General features: G+C 37.4%; 1 protein-coding gene and 1 non-coding gene across 5 annotated transcripts in view; one reads left to right on the top strand and one right to left on the bottom strand.

Moving 5' to 3' along the window:
* Window positions 1–830: 830 nt before the first annotated feature.
* Window positions 831–19200, bottom strand: part of CLHC1 (clathrin heavy chain linker domain containing 1) — a 34555-nt gene continuing 16185 nt past the window's right edge. For all 4 annotated transcript variants that reach the window (XM_061432403.1, XM_061432401.1, XM_061432400.1 and 1 more), the window contains 4 exons: window positions 16557–16731; window positions 6070–6272; window positions 2501–2680; window positions 831–1163 (listed from right to left, as the gene is read on the bottom strand). In XM_061432403.1, coding sequence (XP_061288387.1) covers window positions 967–1163; window positions 2501–2680; window positions 6070–6272; window positions 16557–16731 — 755 coding nt within the window. In that variant the 3' untranslated portion in view covers window positions 831–966. The remainder of the gene's footprint in view (window positions 1164–2500; window positions 2681–6069; window positions 6273–16556; window positions 16732–19200) is intronic.
* On the top strand, window positions 17139–17211 carry TRNAE-CUC (transfer RNA glutamic acid (anticodon CUC)). Its single transcript has one exon. It is a non-coding gene; the product is annotated as a tRNA-Glu (tRNA).

Consider the following 19200-nt stretch of genomic DNA (forward strand, 5'->3'; position numbering starts at 1 on the left):
AAGACACAGAACTCTGAGTTTTCAATCAAATACTTAGAGACTTGAAATTATCCAAAACTGCTTTGAATGCCATTTTCCATGCCTACAGGTATCCCAGGTCTATCTATTTGCAAAATTTGGCTATTCTTTCTCTAAATAAGAACATGCTGAAACTCTCATTTTATAATAGAAGCTTAACACTGCCATTTATAAACACCAGAGCTTGGAAAACATCTTTGAGTCAGTGGTACAAAATTACTATATTTGAGGTTTTCACCAGTGAAAACCTTGAATTGACATCCTGCCTTTAAAGTCAGGCTTATAGCATTTAATGTTTGGGAAATCACCTAACAGACAGGATACTACTACACCTTCCTCAGTTCTTGCTGTTAAATCAGATCACCAGAATGGAGTATATTTAGATATTAACTTATGCCTTTAGTAATACTTAAACTGAGATTTATACAGACTTACGCTCTTGGATTTTTATCCAGTCAATATATGAGAGGGATACATTAGGAGTTTGACACTAGCATATATCCACTATTATATATAAAATAGATAATAAGAACCCTAGCATAGGGAATTATACTCAATATTCTATAATAACCTATATGGGAAAAGAATCTGAAAAAGAATATATAGATGTATAAGTGAATCACTTTGCTATATACCTGAAACTAACACAATGATGTAAATCAACTATACTTCAATAGAAAATAAAAATTAAATTAAAACATTTTTAAAGGAAAAAATAGGAAAATTTTCTAAAAGATTCAATATACAAAATGACCATATTAAAAAAAAAGAAAGCAAATGTATAAATATTTCAAGGACAAATCTAAACATCATCATAATAAAAGAAGCATGATTTATTTCTAAGACCTTCACACTCCAGATTTATTTATAAGTTATACCAGAATCAGTTTGCCCAACCAATATACATAAAATGTTATACAGGCTCCCTCAACTGGTTAAGATGTAGAACTACCAAAAAACATGCTGCATTAAGTTGACTGTATCATCCTCTTCAGAAATTTCTGTAACCCCAGCTTGAGATCGAAGAACAGACATGATGTCATTAGACAATTGGTCAAAGCCATTCTGTAAACATATATTTGCTACTTCTTGCCACTTTTCTAGGGAGCAAAACGGATCATTTATCAGGAGATGTTCAACTGCATCTGAGGAAATAAAATCCAATATTATAGTACGGCATTCATCTGATAATTCATACTTAGCAATTCTTCAAAAATAAAGAGATATCATTTCAGCTCCATTCCTGTTAGATCCAATTCCTTTAAGTGTCATGTGGAGTTCCCAGCTGAGCTCATAGTAAGTACTCAAGTGTTAGTTCTTTCTCCTTCTTTTTCATTAACCTTTCTATGCCTCAATTCAATCCTCCACCATTTCTCACATTCCCTATTCTTCCACTCATCTCCTTCTTGGTAAGGTCAGCAGATGCTGAAGGTTGAGATGTAGGGAACTCAGAAAGTGAAGACTGTGGGACCAGCTTCATTCACAGTCTCTAAAGTACCACTAGGAACTAGCTAACAAATCTGATGGTCAACTTTTTATGATCCTTCACTTTCATAAATGCCCTAATAGTGCTAACCTAAGGATTTGAAAAAATCTCTAGCAAAACCTCCATCCAGCCTCTAGTCAGAGAGATTTTAATGATGAGGCCTCTATAACAAATGTTTTTCTAAAGGAAATAAAAGAAGGATTTAGTTTATTAAGGAAAACTAATGATATTATTTATTTAAAAAAGAAATTGTTTTCATAATTACTTTTTAAAATCAATTACAGTCATCCTCTTTGGGACTATTTATGGAACTCATTCATTTATTACCTTCATTACTTATGATACTTAATGAATCGAGGATCTCTATTTAGCATATTGTAATCACTGTTATTTTATTCCTACCATGATTACTATTTTTCTATCAAATAAAATATTTTAGTTGATATCTGTAATGATAATTTCTAAATTATCTTCCCAAATATGTTTTCATGTAATTTACTCTTCATTCTTTGGCCCCATGTAATAATTTAAAATCAAGGTATCTGCTCAAATTTCTATATTAAATTAGAGAAAGGAAATAAAAAAATTGAGATCTAATTATTCTTGATTGCACAGCAGAGTGAGGTTCAAGGTAAATGCCATTTTACTTTGGCCGTTTGGGAATAAGAAACAAAGTTTGTCTAAATAACATTTAAAGTATATATGAAAATTATTAAATATATGCATGTTAAAATATATAAAGTTTTTAGAGTAGTCATAACAGTTATAATTACTGTGATGTTCTCCTCAAGCTTCATAAAGAATCTCTCTTCATTCCTCTCAACAAATACACACTATTGCCAACAGAGTATTATTGACATGGTAATCTTTATAAATTCCTAACATGCCAAGAAAGAACTCTGAGGAAGACAGAGTTAACTCAAACATAATAATCTCGAACCTTTCCTTAAATAACGCACTACTATTTCTTCTACAACAAAATTTTACTTCACTTACCTTTCCCACCTTTACTTATTTCTTGAAGTAGCTTAATCCCAACTTTTTTCATGTCTACAGAGAACAGGTGAAGTACAGCAAGACCAAAAGATAAATATGGTGGTTTCCCATTCCATTCTTTAGTGAGACACTGAATCAATTCAATGTTGGGACATGACTTTATTAGCTGCATCAGGTCATCTAAAAGCAAAAATGAAAAACTGTATCTCAACATCCTAATATGATGCTGCTGCTGCTGCTAAGTTGCTTCAGTCGTGTCCGACTCTGTGCGACCCCATAGACGGCAGCCCACCAGGCTCCCCCATCCCTGGGATTCTCCAGGCAAGAACACTGGAGCGGGTTGCCATTTCTTTCTCCAATGCATGAAAGTGAAAAGTGAAAGTGAAGTCGCTCAGTCATGTCCCCATGGACTCTTCATGACCCCATGGACTGCAGCCCACCTGGCTCCTCCATCCACGGGATTTTCCAGGTAAGAGTACTGGAGTGGGGTGCCACTGCTTTCTCCGCTCAACATGATGAGGGACTAACTAATGTTTATCTTTGTCAATCAACTCTTCGTTTTCCAATCCTTCCAAAGCTCTCAGTGAATTCAACACTACTATCTCCCATCCAAAAAAAAAAAAAAAATCCTACTCAGTATAGAAAAAACAAAGGAAAACTACCTAAACAAAGAGTACAAGCAAAAATTTATCCAAAAATTGTCATGAAAAGAAATGTGGTATTAAAAAAAAGACCAGGTTGACAGTCAAGAAACCTGAATTTTAATCATAGCTTGATCAGTCACTTAATCTTTTGGATCTCAGTTTTATTCTATAAATCATTGGTGGGAGGGGGGTAGAGGAGCAGGACAAAAAGAATTTTTCCTTCTAAAAACAGATGCACTATGAGTCAGATTTTCCTTTTGGAACAAAAGACTTTTTTTTAGAAGTACTGCTTTTGTTTTCTTTGATTTGTAAATGTAAACAGAAAGCTGACAGTCTAAATCTGAGAGAGACCATTTTCTTCTCAAACCAGAAAGTATTAACAAACTGAGTATGTCCCCTTACAGCAGAAAGTGAAAAAGAACTAAAGAGACTCTAGATGAAGGTGAAAGAGGAGAGTGGAAAAAGCTGGCTTAAAACTCAACATTCAAAAAACTAAGATCATGGCATCCGGTTCCATCACTTTTTGGCAAATAGATGGGAAACAATGGAAACAGTGACAGACTATTTTCTGGGGCTCCAAAATTACTGCAGATGGTGACTGCAGCCATGAAATTAAAATACGCTTGCTCCTTGGAAGAAAAGTTACGACAAACCTAGACAACATATTAAAAAGCAGAGACACTACTTTGCTGACAAAGGTCCATATAGTCATAGCTATAGTTTTTCCAGTAGTCATGTATGGATGTGAGAGCTGGACCATAAAGAAGGGTTAGGGTTAGGCGAAGAATTGATGCTTTTGAATTGTGGTATTGGAGAAGACTCTTAAGAGTTCCTTGGACTGCAAGAAGATCAAACCAGTCAATCCTGGACTGATGCTGAAGGCAAAGTTCCAATACTTTGGCCACCTGATGCAAAGAGCTGACTCATTAGACAAGACCCTGATGCTGGGGAAGATTGAAGGCAGGAGGAGAAGGGGATGACAGAGGATGAGATGGCTGGACAACATCACCAATTGAATGGACATGAGTTTGAGCAAGCTCTAGGAGCTGGTAATGGACAGGGAAGCCTGGTGTGCTGCAGTTATGAGGTCACAAAGAGTCAGACATGACTGAGTGACTGAACAACAGCAACAAATGTCTCCTAAGGCCAAGGATGATACTTTGGAAAGCTGTGGCTATTTGTCACTAAAATGTAAAATAAGCAAAGTAATCTTTCAAACATTGTTTCTACCTTCTAAGCTTAATTTTCCTCAGATTATTATTATCTTATGATGCTGTGCTAAATAAATTCTGAGGATAAGTAACAAGGTTCTATTTACAAAGAAGTATTATTATTTCTTAAATTAGTACAATATACAGTTGTCCCTTGGTGTCCATGGGGTATTGGTTGCAGGACCCCTTGCAGATACCAAAAGCTGAGGATACTCAAGTCTCATATAAAAAGTCTCTAACACAAAATGGCATAGTATTTGCATATAACCTACACACATCCTTCCATATACTTTAAATCATCTCTGGGTTACCTAACACAATGTAAATACTACGTAAATAGTTGTAAATACAATGTAAATGTTATGTAAATAATTGCTGGTGCACAGCAAACATAAGTTCTGCTTTGTGGACCTTTCTAGACTTTTTTTCCCCTCAAATATTTTCAATCTAAAGTTCTTTGAATCCACAGATGTGAAACCCATGAATATGGACAGCTGATTGTGAATTTAATTATTTTCTAGTGTAATGCATTACTAGAAGAACAGGATAATATGAGAATGAGTCAATCATATTTCTATGTACTCATGTTAGGCAAATTTTGCAAGCAAAAAAAGAAGCTTCACATTTCATTCAATAAAAATTTCAAGAGTACTGAAAACTTACATTCCATGTCTAAACCTTGACTAAAATAATTCTAAGGAAAAACAATAAAACAGAAACTGAATCTGTATAATTTAACTATTAAAATAATTATTCATTCAACAAATATTATGTTGTAACTATTCTTGCCAGATTCTGATCCGCTGCTGTGTGTATACAGGAGAATTACTTACCTCTCTGTGCCTTAGCCTCTCTGTGAACACATAGTTATTTTTCATTGATAAAATAGGGGTAATAACAAAACCTAGTTCATAGAGTTAACATAAGGCTTAAGTGAGACAGGGATGTAAAAAGGTGGACTAAGCTATTATTACACTAACTGTATCAGGCATGCTATTACATAATGCATGAAAAAAACTAATAACTTTAAAAACCAGATTCTAAGTAAAAGTTAATTTTTTCTTCAAAAATGATTAGATTCAACAACCATAAAAGATTGTTTATCTGGAAAAAATGTGACCTAAAAGTGCTATATTTTGTTCCATTTTGTGATTTCTTAGAACTGGAGTATATAGCTTGCAAAATCAGGATTGACACAAGCCTGGGGTATAGGGATTTGTCAGGACTGCCTGTACATTAAGGTTAATGCTGAATTGGACTATAGTAAGAGATCAGCTCATTCAACTGGGTCACTCTAAGGGCCTCAGTTCTCTCAGATCACTGGTTAGCTGCAACCTAGGTGTTTTAAACTTTTAAAATCAACATTATTTCACTAATTCTAATGCTTATATTATTAGTTCAGAAATTATATATGTTAAAAAAAAAAGAAATTATATACGTTTTTTTTAATTCTTAAATAGCATGGTCCAAATATCTAAAGTTTACTAAATGTCTATGTATTGAGGAAATACATAATGTATTTGAAAGTCTGGCATCAAAGTCAATCAGTTCCAGCTTATCTGTTTTCACTAAAAATTACTCAAGAAATCTACTTACCAGTATATATAAAACAAGTTTTACAATGTAAATCCAAAATATTGCCTAATATTATGGGTGATCTTACAATTGAAGTCCAGAATCTGAACATATACAAATAATAGGCTTTTTCACTCACCAGAAGTAAAATCCTTGAATTGTTGTATGTATTCCATGGCCCCATGAATCTGACCCTGTTTACATAGGCAAAGAAGAGCCTTCTTGTGCAAGCCACATTCACTGTAGATAATCTGAGCTAAAGCCAGACATTTGGCCTTGTTATAAGTATCCTGCTCCCCATAATCAAAAATCACATCCCCAGCCTCCTCAGAAAATGTCAGCCTAGAGCAAGCAGATCAATAGAGCACACGTTAGTGAGTTCTTAATGAATAGATGAGATGAAATATTTGAAAATTCAGCACAGTAGAACTGGATTTTCTATGGTCTGTAAAAATCCCATGTTAGGCAATTGATGAAATTAAACATATTTAAGATTTACTCATAAGAACAAAAACAATCAGCATGTATTCCTTTGGGGGAAGTCATTTTGGTGAAACTGAGCTCAGCTTTTTAAAAAATCTACAAATAAGGTTAAAACTCTCCTGAAAAGACTGGTGGGGTTTAAATTTTCAAGGTAAACAAAAATTCTCTCTTAATTGAGGCTCTCAATGTTCTTAGCTGTTATATAGATTCCAAAACCCTGTAGAATGTAAGAACTTATTAAGTGTTGGTTAAAGACAGTGACAAAGTTTTTAGCTTGAAATTAGCATCACATCTTGTAAGCACTATAAAAAGTGAAACAGAAAGTATGACAGCAGTATTTTGTTTTTTATTGTTGCAGATTTGTAAGAAACAAAGCGGAGGGGCATAAATGAACTTAACTGTGTCTATTAGGGGAGACTAAAGAAGCAGCTCTTTTGAGATGGTTCGACTAAATAGATTTCACTTTCCATCAATTTTAGTGTACCATCTTCAGATACAATTGAAGGAAATCATATGTACTACACAGTAACTCCAGGCAAGAACACTGGAGTGGGCTGTTATTTCCTTCTCCAGGGGATCTTCCTGACATAGGCATCGAACCTGGGTCTCCTGAGTTGCAGGCAGGTTCTTTATCATCTAAGCCACCAGGGAAGACAGAAACTATAAGCATAAGCCAAAAAAGATTTGGATGGACAGGGAGGCCTGGCGCGCCGCAATTCATGGGGTCGCAAAGAGTCGGACATGACTGAGCGACTGAACTGAACTGAAAGAAACCACTTCTAATTACTGGCTATACTAAAATTGTGCTTTAGTTAAATTTTTATTTAATAGCTGCAGAATATTATATAATATCAATTATGTAATATTAATCATAATATTAGTGCCTGCATATATGTAATGCTGCTGCTGCTGCTAAGTCGCTTCAGTCGTGTCCAACTCTGTGCGACCCCATAGAGGGTAGCCCACCAGGCTCCCCCGTTCCTGGGATTCTCCAGGCAAGAACACTGGAGTGGGTTGCCATTTCCTTCTCCAATGCATGAAAGTGAAAAGTGAAAGTGAAGTCACTCAGTCGTGTCCGACTCTTCGCGACCCCATGAACTGCAGCCCACCAGGCTCCTCCGTCCATGGGATTCTCCAGGCAAGAGTACTGGAGTGGGGTGCCATTGCCTTCTCTGGCATATATGTAATAAAACACCAATAATAATAAAATGAAATTCTGAAACCCCTACAAAATGTCTCTTTATTGAAAATTAAGTAAAGCCCTCTGTGTTTGCTGGTGGGGACAGCAGACAGGTGGGTCTAAAATCAAAAGGCAGGTTCTGAGTACAAATTAATTATGTAATAAGCAACAATTCCCTGACTTCCACATTTCAATACCAAAATACGGGTTTTGGTAGCTACAGTCACAGCGTTTCCTGAGGTTGAACAAGTCATTATTTCCGTTGTTTTTAGTGACTACATTACTGAAGCAACATGAAAATATAAGTACTTTAGTATTTATTTCTCTTATTAATACTATTATTTCATTATTTTCAGTGGTCACCCTCACGATGCTGTCCCACCTGAGAGAAGGCCAGAGTTGAGAAAAAGACTGTTCTGTCTTTGCTTGTCACTTTCCAAAAGGATGATGAGACACAAAGAGTATGATTAAAAAGAAAATTATCCAAAGGGAGAAGGATGATCAAGCCCCAAAAGAATGGAATTGTCCCTGAAGGAAAAGGAGGGGAAGAAAATTACGGATGCTAGCTCTGGGGGTACGAGAGGCACCCTGAACCAGGCTGGGAAATGAGCCTGGGAACCTCCCTCCCCTTTTCTCTCCCTAATTACCTCATCATGGCAACCCACTTCAGTATTCTTGCCTGAAAAATTCCATGGACAGAGGAGCCTGACAGGCTACAGTCCAGAGGGCTGCAAAGAGTCAGACATGACAGAGCAACGAACACAAAGCCCCTTCTTGGCTCTTCCAACCTCAACTTCCAACTCTAAAGAAGTTCTGAAAGACTTCTGAAAGTGGACCCAAGACCAGACTAGCTCTAGGGAATACAAATGACTAATAAATAAAATATGTTAACTCCACAGGTAAACTAAGGTATACTTGATTATAAGCCAGACTGTGGGCTTCCCTGATAACTTTGTTGGTCAAAGAATCCACCTGCAATGCAGGAGGCCCTGGTTTGATTCCTGGGTCAGGAAGATCCCCTGCAGAAGGGAGAGTCACCCACTCCAGTGCTGTAAATTTTTCAGAAGTCAAAATAAAGGTAATCACCAAATCTACACATGATATTCATTTATTGTTATCTTACAGGATTGGGTTTGTAAAGTTAATATTCTAGAGTATTTTTCCTTTCTAGGGGCAACGTCTGCAATTTGGAGATATTAATATCAACAAAGCACCATTTCTTAAATTTAGGCTTTGTGGGTCAAGTGATTAGACTTTTCCTGGTAGGAATGACTGAGAGCGCCAAGTTTAGTCCATAACCCAGGTTGCTCTAGGGCTGGCTCTGTGCTGAGCTTCAGGAAAAGAACTGAAGCACTTTTAAAGGCAGCTATGTGGTAAGGGCCAGGTCATCAGAGTCAGAGATCAGGGGACAGAGGCTAAGAACAAAAAGTGTGATTTGCCTTGAGTATTCTTTTCTATCATCTCTGGATCCAAAAAAAAAAAAAAAAGGAAACATTCTAATATATAAAAAACAGTATTCTATCTAAATAGAGATTAAGAAAAAACGTAGATTAAATAAAGATAAAATGCAGCTTATCTTCACACATTTTTAATAATTCATTAAAAATCATTGGGAATCCTTCTTTCTATATGGCATGTTTCATAAGAATGGGCATCATTTATAATGGTTTATAAATAACCTAAAGGCTTTTTCTATAAACTAGTATATTGAGTTCATACTCTTAAAAGGCTTTGCCTTACTTTTAATTTGTAGCATATTTTCAGTAGTAGTTCATCCAATCATTTTTTGGGGAAAAGGTAAGATTTTTGTTTCTATGAGTTCCTAATGGAGACTTGAAATGTATGAATAGGTATAATCCATAGTTATCCACAGTCTTCTAATTTTAGTGCATAGTTTTACCACATAGTTCCATCAAAGCTTAAGAAAAAATGAAAATACTGCCAGAAGACTGAAATCTAACATTTTAAAATCAATTGTTGCCAATATCGTATGGAGTAAAGTTGTAATGATTTTTATAGTGTCTAAACTAAGGTAGATCAGTCCTGGGTGTTCTTTGGAAGGAATGATGCTAAAGCTGAAACTCCAGTACTTTGGCCACCTCATGTGAAGAGTTGACTCATTGGGAAAGACTCTGATGCTGGGAGGGATTGCGGGCAGGAGCAAAAGGGGACGACAGAGGATGAGATGGCTGGATGGCATCACTGACTCAATGGACATGAGTCTGAGTGAACTCCAGGAGTTGGTGATGGACAGGGAGGCCTGGCGTGCTGCAATTCATGGGGTCGCAAAGAGTCGGACACGACTGAGTGAACTGAACTGAACTGAACTGAAACTAAGGTATCTAAATAGAAGAAATCCCAAACATGGAAAATCCAAACAATGTTGATTAGCTTATAAGTGCTCTAGAGTTGAGTTGAGTGCTCTAGAGTTAAATCAAATTGTCCTATTTAGAATAAAGAAATTTATGCTCAATGGTCAAGTTGACTGGGACACAGAGGGCCCAGGTATTTGGTCAAATATTATTTGGGGTATGTCTGTGAGAATGTATTTAAAGAGCGTAACACTTTAAATGGCAGTCTGAGTAAAGCAGATTGCTCTCCTGAATGTGGGTGGCCCTCAACCATTCAGTTGAAGGTCTGAATTGTACAAAAAGAATGACATCGACTCAGGTAAAAGGGAACTCTTCCTGCCTGACTACTTAGCTGGGAAACCAGTCTTCTCCTGCCTTTGGGTCTCAAGGCTGCCAGTTTTTAGACTGGAACTTAAACCACTGATGATCTTGAGTCTCCAGATTGCCAACTGCAGATGTGGGGACTTCTCAGCCTATACAATCATGAGCCCATTTCTTATTTTATTCTTTCTGTTTCTCTGGAGAACACTGGCTAACACACTCTCCAAGCAGGCTCCTGGGAGTTATAGTTGATCAGGGCCACTCTTTATTTCTCAGATCTATTGAGAATACAGCACCATATAATGATCATTAGTTTAAAGAGTACCCTTCATGCTAAAAGATGAAGAGATAAGTTGGCATCACTTCAGTTCAGTTCAGTTGCTCAGTCATGTCCGACTCTGCGACCCCATGAATCACAGCATGCCAGGCTTCCCTGTCCATCACCATTTCCTGGAGGTTACTCAAACTCGTGTCCATTGAGTCGGTGATGCCATCCAACCGTCTCATCCTCTGTCATCCCCTTCTCCTCTTGCCTTCAATCTTTCCCAGCATCAGGGTCTTTTCAAATGAGTCAGCTCTTCACATCAGGTGGCCAAAGTATTGGAGTTTCAGCTTCAACATCAGTCCTTCCAATGAACATTCAGGACTGATTTCCTTTAGGATGGACTGGTTGGATCTCCCTGCAGTCCAAGGGACTCTCAAGAGTCTTCTTCAACACCACAGTTCAAAAGCATCAATTCTTTGACGCTCAGCTTTCTTTATAATCCAACTCTCACATCCATACATGACTACTGGAAAAAACATAGCTTTGACTAGGCAGACCTTTGTTGGCAAAGTAATGTCTCTGCTTTTTAATAGGCTGTCTAGGTTGGTCATAACTTTCCTTCCAAGGAGTAAGCGTCTTTTAATTTCATGGCTGCAGTCACCATCTGCAGTGATTTTGGAGCCCAGAAAAATAAAGTCTGCCACTGTTTCCATTGTTTCTCCATCCGTTTGCCATGAAGAAATGGGACCAGATGCCATGATCTTTGTTTTCTGAATGTTGAGCTTTAAGCCAACTTTTTCACTCTCCTCTTTCACTTTTATCAAGAAGCTCTTTAGTTTCTTTTCACTTTCTGCCTTAAGGGTGGTGTCATCTGCATATCTGAGGTGATTGATATTTCTTCCAGCAATCTTGATTCCAGCTTGTGCTTCATGCAGCCCAGCATTTCTCATGATGTACTCTGCATCATTAACTTAAATAAGCAGGGTGACAATATACAGCCTTGATGTACTCCTTTTCCTGTTTGGAACCAGTCTGTTGTTTCATGTCCAGTTCTAACTGTTGCTTCCTGACCTGCATACAGATTTCTCAAGAAGCAGGTCAGGTGGTCTGGTATTCCCATCTCTTTCAGAATTTTCCACAGTTTATTGCGATCCACACAGTCAAAGGCTTTGGCATAGTCAATAAAGCAGAAATAGATGTTTTTCTGGAACTCTCTTGCTTTTTTGATGATCCAACAGATGTTGGGAATTTGATTTCTGGTTCCTCTGCCTTTTCTACAACCAGGTTGAACATCTGGAAGTTCACGGTTCATGTACTGTTGAAGCCTGGCTTGGAGAATTTTGAGCATTAATTTGCTAGTGTGTGAGATGAGTGCAATTGTGTGGCAGTTTGAACATTTTTTGGCATTGCCTTTCTTTGGGATTGGAATGAAAACTGACCTTTTCCTGTCCTGTGGCCACTGCTGAATTTTCCAAATTTGCTGGCATATTGAGTGCAGCACTTTCACAGCATCATCTTTTAGTATTTGAAATAGCTCAACTAGGATTCCATCACCTCCACTAGCTTTGTTCATAGTGATGCTTCCTAAGGCCCACTTGACTTCATATTCCAGGATGTCTGGCTCTAGGTAAGTGTGAGTGATCACACCACCATGATTATCTGGGTCATGAAGATCTTTTTTGTACAGTTCTTCTATGTATTCTTGCCACCTCTTCTTAATATCTTATGCTTCTGTTAGGTCCATAACATTTCTGTCCTTTATTGAGACCATCTTTGCATGAAATGTTCCCTTGGTTTCTCTAATTTCTTGAAAAGATCTCTAGTCTTTCCCATTCTATGTTTTCCTCTATTTCTTTGCACAGATCTCTGAGGAAGGCTTTCTAATCTCTCCTTGCTATTCTCTGGAACTCTGCATTCAAATGGGTATATCTTTCCTTTTCTCCTTTGCTTTTCGCTTCTCTTCTTTTCACAGCCATTTGTAAGGCCTCCTCAGACAGCCATTTTGCATTTCTTTTTCTTGGGGATAGTCTTGCTCCCTGTCTCCTGTACAATGTCACGAACCTCCGTCCATAGTTCATCAAGCACTCTGTCTATCAGATCTAGTCCCTTAAATCTATTTCTCACTTCCACTGTATAATCGTTAGGAATTTGATTTAGGTCATACCTGAATGGTCTAGTGGTTTTTCCCTACTTTCTTCAATTTAACTCTGAATTTGGCATAAGGAATTCTTGATCTGAGACAGTCGGCCTCTGGTCTTGTTTTTGCTTCCTGTATAGGGCTTCTCCATTTTTAGGTGCAAAGAATATAATCAATCTGATTTTGGTGCTGCCCATCTGGTGATGTCCATGTGTAGAGTCTTCTCTTGTGTTGTTGGAAGAGGTTTGCTATGACCAGTGCATTCTCTTGGCAGAACTCTATTAGCCTTTTCCCTGCTTCATTCTGTACTCCAAGGCCAAATTTGCCTGTTACTCCAAGTTTTTCTTGACTTCCTTCTTTTGTAGTCAAGTCCCCTATAATGAAAAGGACATCTCTTTGGGTGTTAGTTCTAGAAGGTCTTGTAGGTCTTCATAGACCCGTTCAACTTCAGTTTTGTTCAGCATTACTGGTTGGGGCATAGACTTGGAGTACCGTGATAATGAATGGTTTGCCTTGGAAATGAACAGAGATCATTCTGTCTTTTTTGAGATTGCATCCAAGTACTGCATTTCAGACTCTTCTGTTGACTATGATGGCTACTCCATTTCTTCTAAGGGATTCTTGCCCACAGTAGTAGATATAATGGTCATCTGAGTTAAATTCACCCATTCCAGTCCATTTTAGTTTGCTGATTTCTAAAATGTCGACATTCACTCTTGCCATCTCCTGTTTGACCACTTCTAATTTTCCTTGATTCGTGGACCTAACATTCCAGGTTCCTATGCAATATTGCTCTTTACAGCATCAGACCTTGCTTCCATCACCAGTCACATCCACAACTGGGTGTTGTTTTTGCTTTGGCTCCATCTCTTCATTCTTTCTGGAGTCATTTCTCCACTGATCTCTAGTAGCATACTAGGCACCTACCGACCTGGGGAGTTCATCTTTCAGTGTCCTATCTTTTTGCCTTTTCATACTGTTCATGGGGTTCTCAAGGCAAGAATACTGAAGTGGTTTGTCATTCCCTTCTCCAGTGGACCACATTTTGGAGTCAGAACTCTCCACCATGACATGTCCATATTGGGTGGCCCTACATGGCATGGCTCATAGTTTCACTGAGTTAGACAAGGCTGTGGTCCATATGATTAGATTGGTTTTCAGTGATTGTGGTTTTCATTCTGTCTGCCCTCTGATGGAGAAGGATAAGAGGCTTAGAAAGCTTCCTCATGGGATAGACTGACTGAGGGGGATACTGGGTCTTGTTCTGATGGGTGGGGCTGTGCTCAGTAAATCTTTAATCCAATTTTCCTGATGGGTGGTGCTGTGTTCTCTCCTTGCTATTTACCTGGGGCATCACCCAAACACCATCTTAACCTTCCAGGAACAAAGTTTGGGTTTTTTTCCTTCTCCTTTATGCTTATCTTAGGTAACCTCACCCTTGCATGAGCCCTTCGTTACAAGCTGTGGAAGTAGTATCAGTACCCATAAGACGGTAGGAATTGACATGGGGTCTGGGCCACTTATTCATGAAGCTTACTTGTGTGCTCTGGGCCTGACTGAGCACTATCTTGGTCATGCTTGATTTTGGATGGACTCTTCTGAGCCAATCTGAACTTATGACTTGGTGAGTCTGTCAGAATACAGATTCATGATAAGCATTTCTAGTTAAACAGTCTTTGATACTCCATGGATAAATACTCCATCTTTAGCACAACCCAATAGCTGTTTTTCAAATGTTATTCATTTATTATACAAATGTTGTCTGTTACAAGTGACAGATGATCTACTATTATATCTCTGGGTAGTCCCATGCCAAATGAAATCAGTTAGTGGGTAAATCAAGAACCATGGTTTCTAAACGAGAAAACAATTTGAAAAAGAACAGATTCATGTATATGTATAGCTGAATCACTTTGCTGTACACCTGAAACTAACACAACATTGTTAATCAGTTATACTCCAACATAAAATAATTAAAAAAAAAAAACCCATGGTTTGATAAAGGCATGGTAACCACAGTCATTCTACCAGACAAGCCATCAAGATCAAAAGAAATATAAGTAAGAAGACTCTGAAATGGGTGATAGAGAAGAAAAATAATCAGTATCAATTAATATGGATGAATCTCAAAGTAATTATAAGTGAAAGCAGCCAGAGCAAGGAAAAAAAAGAATATACAATGTGTGATTCCAATAATATATAATATATATAAAATTTTAGGAAATGAAAATGAAACTAGGATAATATAAAGTAGATCAGTGGTTATCTAGAGATGGGGAGGAGGTAGAATGAGGTGGTAGAAGGAAAGAAGAGGCATTACAAAGGGACATAAGGAAACATTTGAGAGTCGTGGATGTATTTAGCATCTTGATTGTGCTGATTATTTCAAGGATGCATGCATATGACAAAACAGGGTTTCTCTGGTGGCTCAGCAGTAAAGAATCTGCCTGCAATGCAGGAGACTCAGGTTTGACCCCTATGTTGGGAAGATCCCCTAGAGAAGAAAATGGCAACTCACTCTAGTATTCTTGCCTGGGAAATCCCATGGACAGAGGAGCCTGGCAGGCTACAGTCCATGAGAACACAAAGTCAGACACGACTGAGCAACTATATGTCAATACTTGTCAAATTACACACCTTAAATATGTGCAGCCTACTGCGTATCCATTATATCTCCATAATGCTGTTTTTAAACAACTCATCAAATTGTACACTTTAAATAAATATAGGTTATTATATATAAACTATATCTCAATAAAGCTGTAAAAAAGCAAATTACAGTTCTAGGACTTAGTAACAAGGGCTATAATTCATCCTGCTCACCCTCCTCTTATAAGTTTCCCCAAGAATTATGACCACAGAATCCCAGAGGAGCTGTGCCTGGATGGAGTGAACTTAATGTGAAAAGCAAAGAGATCTGTATTATGCAAATGGTTGACTAAGGCAGATGCTGTTTTGGTGTCCTGCCCAAATCCTCCTTACTGAGTCAGCATACCCTTCCCCAGCTGCTCTAGGTATTGGCTCTCAGTGGCTCACAGGTGCTTGCCTTCCATAAGGGATTACCCAGGGCTAGTGGGAGCCACCATGCCCAGAAAGTTATATATTCCTACCCTATCCAGGCAGCCCACAGCCCTTGACTAACTGATGGAGAAGCACGGAAGTCTGGCCCCTTCCGTCAAGTGGGAACAGCTCTGTGATGTGATTTATGCTTCAGAGGCGTCCCTCTGTAAAAAAGGTCAATACTTGCCTGAGGTCACATCCTTGCTTGGCTCTTTTCATTTCCCTATTCTGCTTTACTCAGTCCCTTACGGGTTTTTCCTGAGAAGCCATCCTTCATGAACACCCAAATTCCTGTCTTAGGCCTAGGTTCCAGGGAACGCAATCCAAGGCAACCCTGGTACAAGTCTGCCAATTTGTGCCAAGACTCAACTCCAAGAAGCCACCTCCTGCCTGTGTTTGCTGGTTTGTATGTTCTTTTAAATGTTACCTTGGTTCACATCCCTCCTGCTTTTACGTTTTCTCCTGGGCTTATCCTTTACATGTATCCATAGCCTGTCTGAAATAAAGTTATCCCTTTGAGCAGCATGATACTGATCAACCCTTTTCTATCCTTATTGATCAACTTCCATGTACCAATAACTGGTCACAAATCATCTTGTCAATTGCCTTGAGGCAACTCCTGACCTCTGAGCTCATTGTGACTAGGCCTTATTACTTCATCCGTGAATGCTTAGTAAATACTTTTGGATAAATTGCAATAGAGATCTGAAATAAATGCTCAAATAATGTACTGACAAGAAAACCATTAAAATTTTGAGAACTTTTTATGCTTGATAAATGCTTTATCAAGCAAATTTCAAAATTAAGTTAAAAGCATAACTTTGCTTACCTTTCTTGGGTGACCCAGTTGATGACTAAGTCTAAACGTTTTTCAGACAATCCACACTTGATTCCTTCCAGAGTTAGCACTGCATCAACAGGATGTCTAAAAGCATGACTTATGCTAAAGACAGCCTCAAAAAATAAGAGTAATGGGGAAGGTTTTCCTCTAATTTTTCCAACAGCTACAAAGAGAAGAAAAGGTTTTGAGTCAAATACTTTTAAGTAATAATTTACTTTTTCTTACTTCACATTCTTATTTTCATCTCATATCATTTTCTAAAAATGTTAAAGTTATATATTAACATTTGTAATTTTTAACTAATGCTTGTGGATTAAACTTTATATTTTGGATAATGGACAGGGAAGTCGGGTGTGCTGCAGTCCATGGGGTTGCAAAGAGTTGGATATGACTTAGCAACTGAACAACAACAATGACTAAATAGCATATGCTATGTGAAAACCAAGGCGGAGATTAGAGAGATGAGTCTACAAGTCAAGGAATGCCAAAGTTTGCTGACTTAAAAGTTATGAGAGCAGCATGGAATGGAAATCTATTCAGAGCCTCCAGAAGGAGGTGAAAGATGGGAATTCCCTGGTGGTCCAGTGGTTAGGTCTTAGTGCTCTCACTGCTGTGGGCCCAGGTTCAATCCCTGGTCAGGGAACTAGGATCTCACTTAACGTCTTACTTAATATTCTGTGATTCTACGAAACGCTCAGTGAGTTATCACCAATCTAGTTTTGGTGAATTTCTTAGAGTAAGATCCACATACCTAGTAAATGAATAAAAGTTGGCTGTTTTTCAATTTCACTGGTAATTATACTATTTAAGCATTAATTGCAAGCACTGATTTTTACTGAAACTTGCAAGCCATAATTTGAGTAGACCAAGACAAAGGGAGAAGAGAAAGAAACTCAGGACTATACCAATATCACTTAAAAATTTTTATCACTTAACTTATACTAAGTTGAGAGCACATTCAAAGAAAGAGTTCCTAGTTACTTGCAAGATGTCTCAAAATTTCTGAGTAAAAATTGAACATTTCAATGTTAAAAACAAAAAACAGAACACTATAACCTATAAAACACTGCTAAATTTTTTTAAAACCCTAAAAGCAAAAATGGAGAGATAGACCACATTTATGGGTTTACTGGGTCATAATGTTCAGTATTGTTCACTGTCTATTCTCCCCATGTTGAACTACAGATTCAATGCAATTCCTAGTAGACCTTTTTTTTTCCCCTAAGAAATTTACAAGCTGACTTCAAAAATTTAAACAGAAATATAAAAGACCTAAAATAGCCAAACCAAATTTGATAAAGAAGAACAGAGTTTGAAGACTAACACAATCTAATTTCAAGACTTACTATAAGCTTACATTAATCAAGACAGTGTAGTACAAGCTTCAAGATAAACAGATCAATGAACAGAATAGACAATCAGTTGATTGTCACAAAGGTACAAAGGTAAATGAGTGGAGAAAGTCTTTTTAAATCAATTATCCTGGAATAACTAGATAGCTATCAGCAAAAATAAACTTTGAAAAAAAAAACTTTAACCCATACCTCACATCATATATAAAAATTAACCCAAACTGGATCACAGACCTAAATGTAAACCTAAAATTATAAAATCCTTAGGGGAAAAAATAGAAGAAGAATCTCTGCAGAGTAGACATAGATTTCTTAGGTACTACACTAAATTCTCAATCCATAAAAAAAAAATCATAAATTAGATTTCAACATAATGAATGACTTCTACTCTTAGACACTGTTGAGAAAATGAAAAGACAAGCCACAAATTGGTAGAAAATATCTGATAAAGCATTTCTATTCACAGAATAGAACACTACTCAGCAATGAAAAATAAATTATTGATAGATGCAATAACATGGATGAATTCCAAAATAATTATGCTCAGTGCAAGAAATCAGTCAAAAAAGCATACCTACTAAATTTCTTGTAGTGCATTTGGCTGTCTTATAGAATAGGGCAAAGGTGAAGAAAAACAATAGTGAAACCACCATTCTAAAAAGGCTGTCAATTATTTCAAGACAATTTCTCCTGCCCAAGGGAACAGTAAATTAGTAGCCTCTATTTTCAGTTGAATCTGGAGAGTGCATGAATCCTATTACATTAGCCATCTCCGAAGATAAGTGCATACTTATGTAGTATGGCAGGAAAGGTCCCAAGTGTGGAGTGAGAAGAGCAAGATGAACATCTCTGGAAGCATCTGTGGAAGCTATATGCACCCCTCATACACACATACACACTGCACATACATACGCTGTATTAGTTTCCTAGAGTTCCTGTAACAAGTCACCACATACTGGGTGCCTTTAAAAAACAACAGAAATTAATTTTCTCACTGTTTCTGAAATAAACTTCAAAATACAAACAAAAGAATTTTACACTTATACTTTTTGGTTTTGTTTTTTTGTTTTTCAGGCTTCATTTTTTTGTTGCTCTGTGATTTCAGATTATGGTTTGTGGTATACTGTGTAACAAGTAATTTTAAAATTGATCATTAGAACATCTTTTTCTAGGAATATTAGAAGTCTGTTGTAAAGAATTGAACCAAGAATGGTTATTCCAGTTAGATAAGCAGTTCCTGTTTGGGGTTTAGTAGATAAAAAACAAAAGGATACCTACAT

Source organism: Bos javanicus, chromosome 11 (genome assembly GCF_032452875.1).
Source record: "Bos javanicus breed banteng chromosome 11, ARS-OSU_banteng_1.0, whole genome shotgun sequence".
NCBI lineage: Eukaryota > Metazoa > Chordata > Mammalia > Artiodactyla > Bovidae > Bos > Bos javanicus.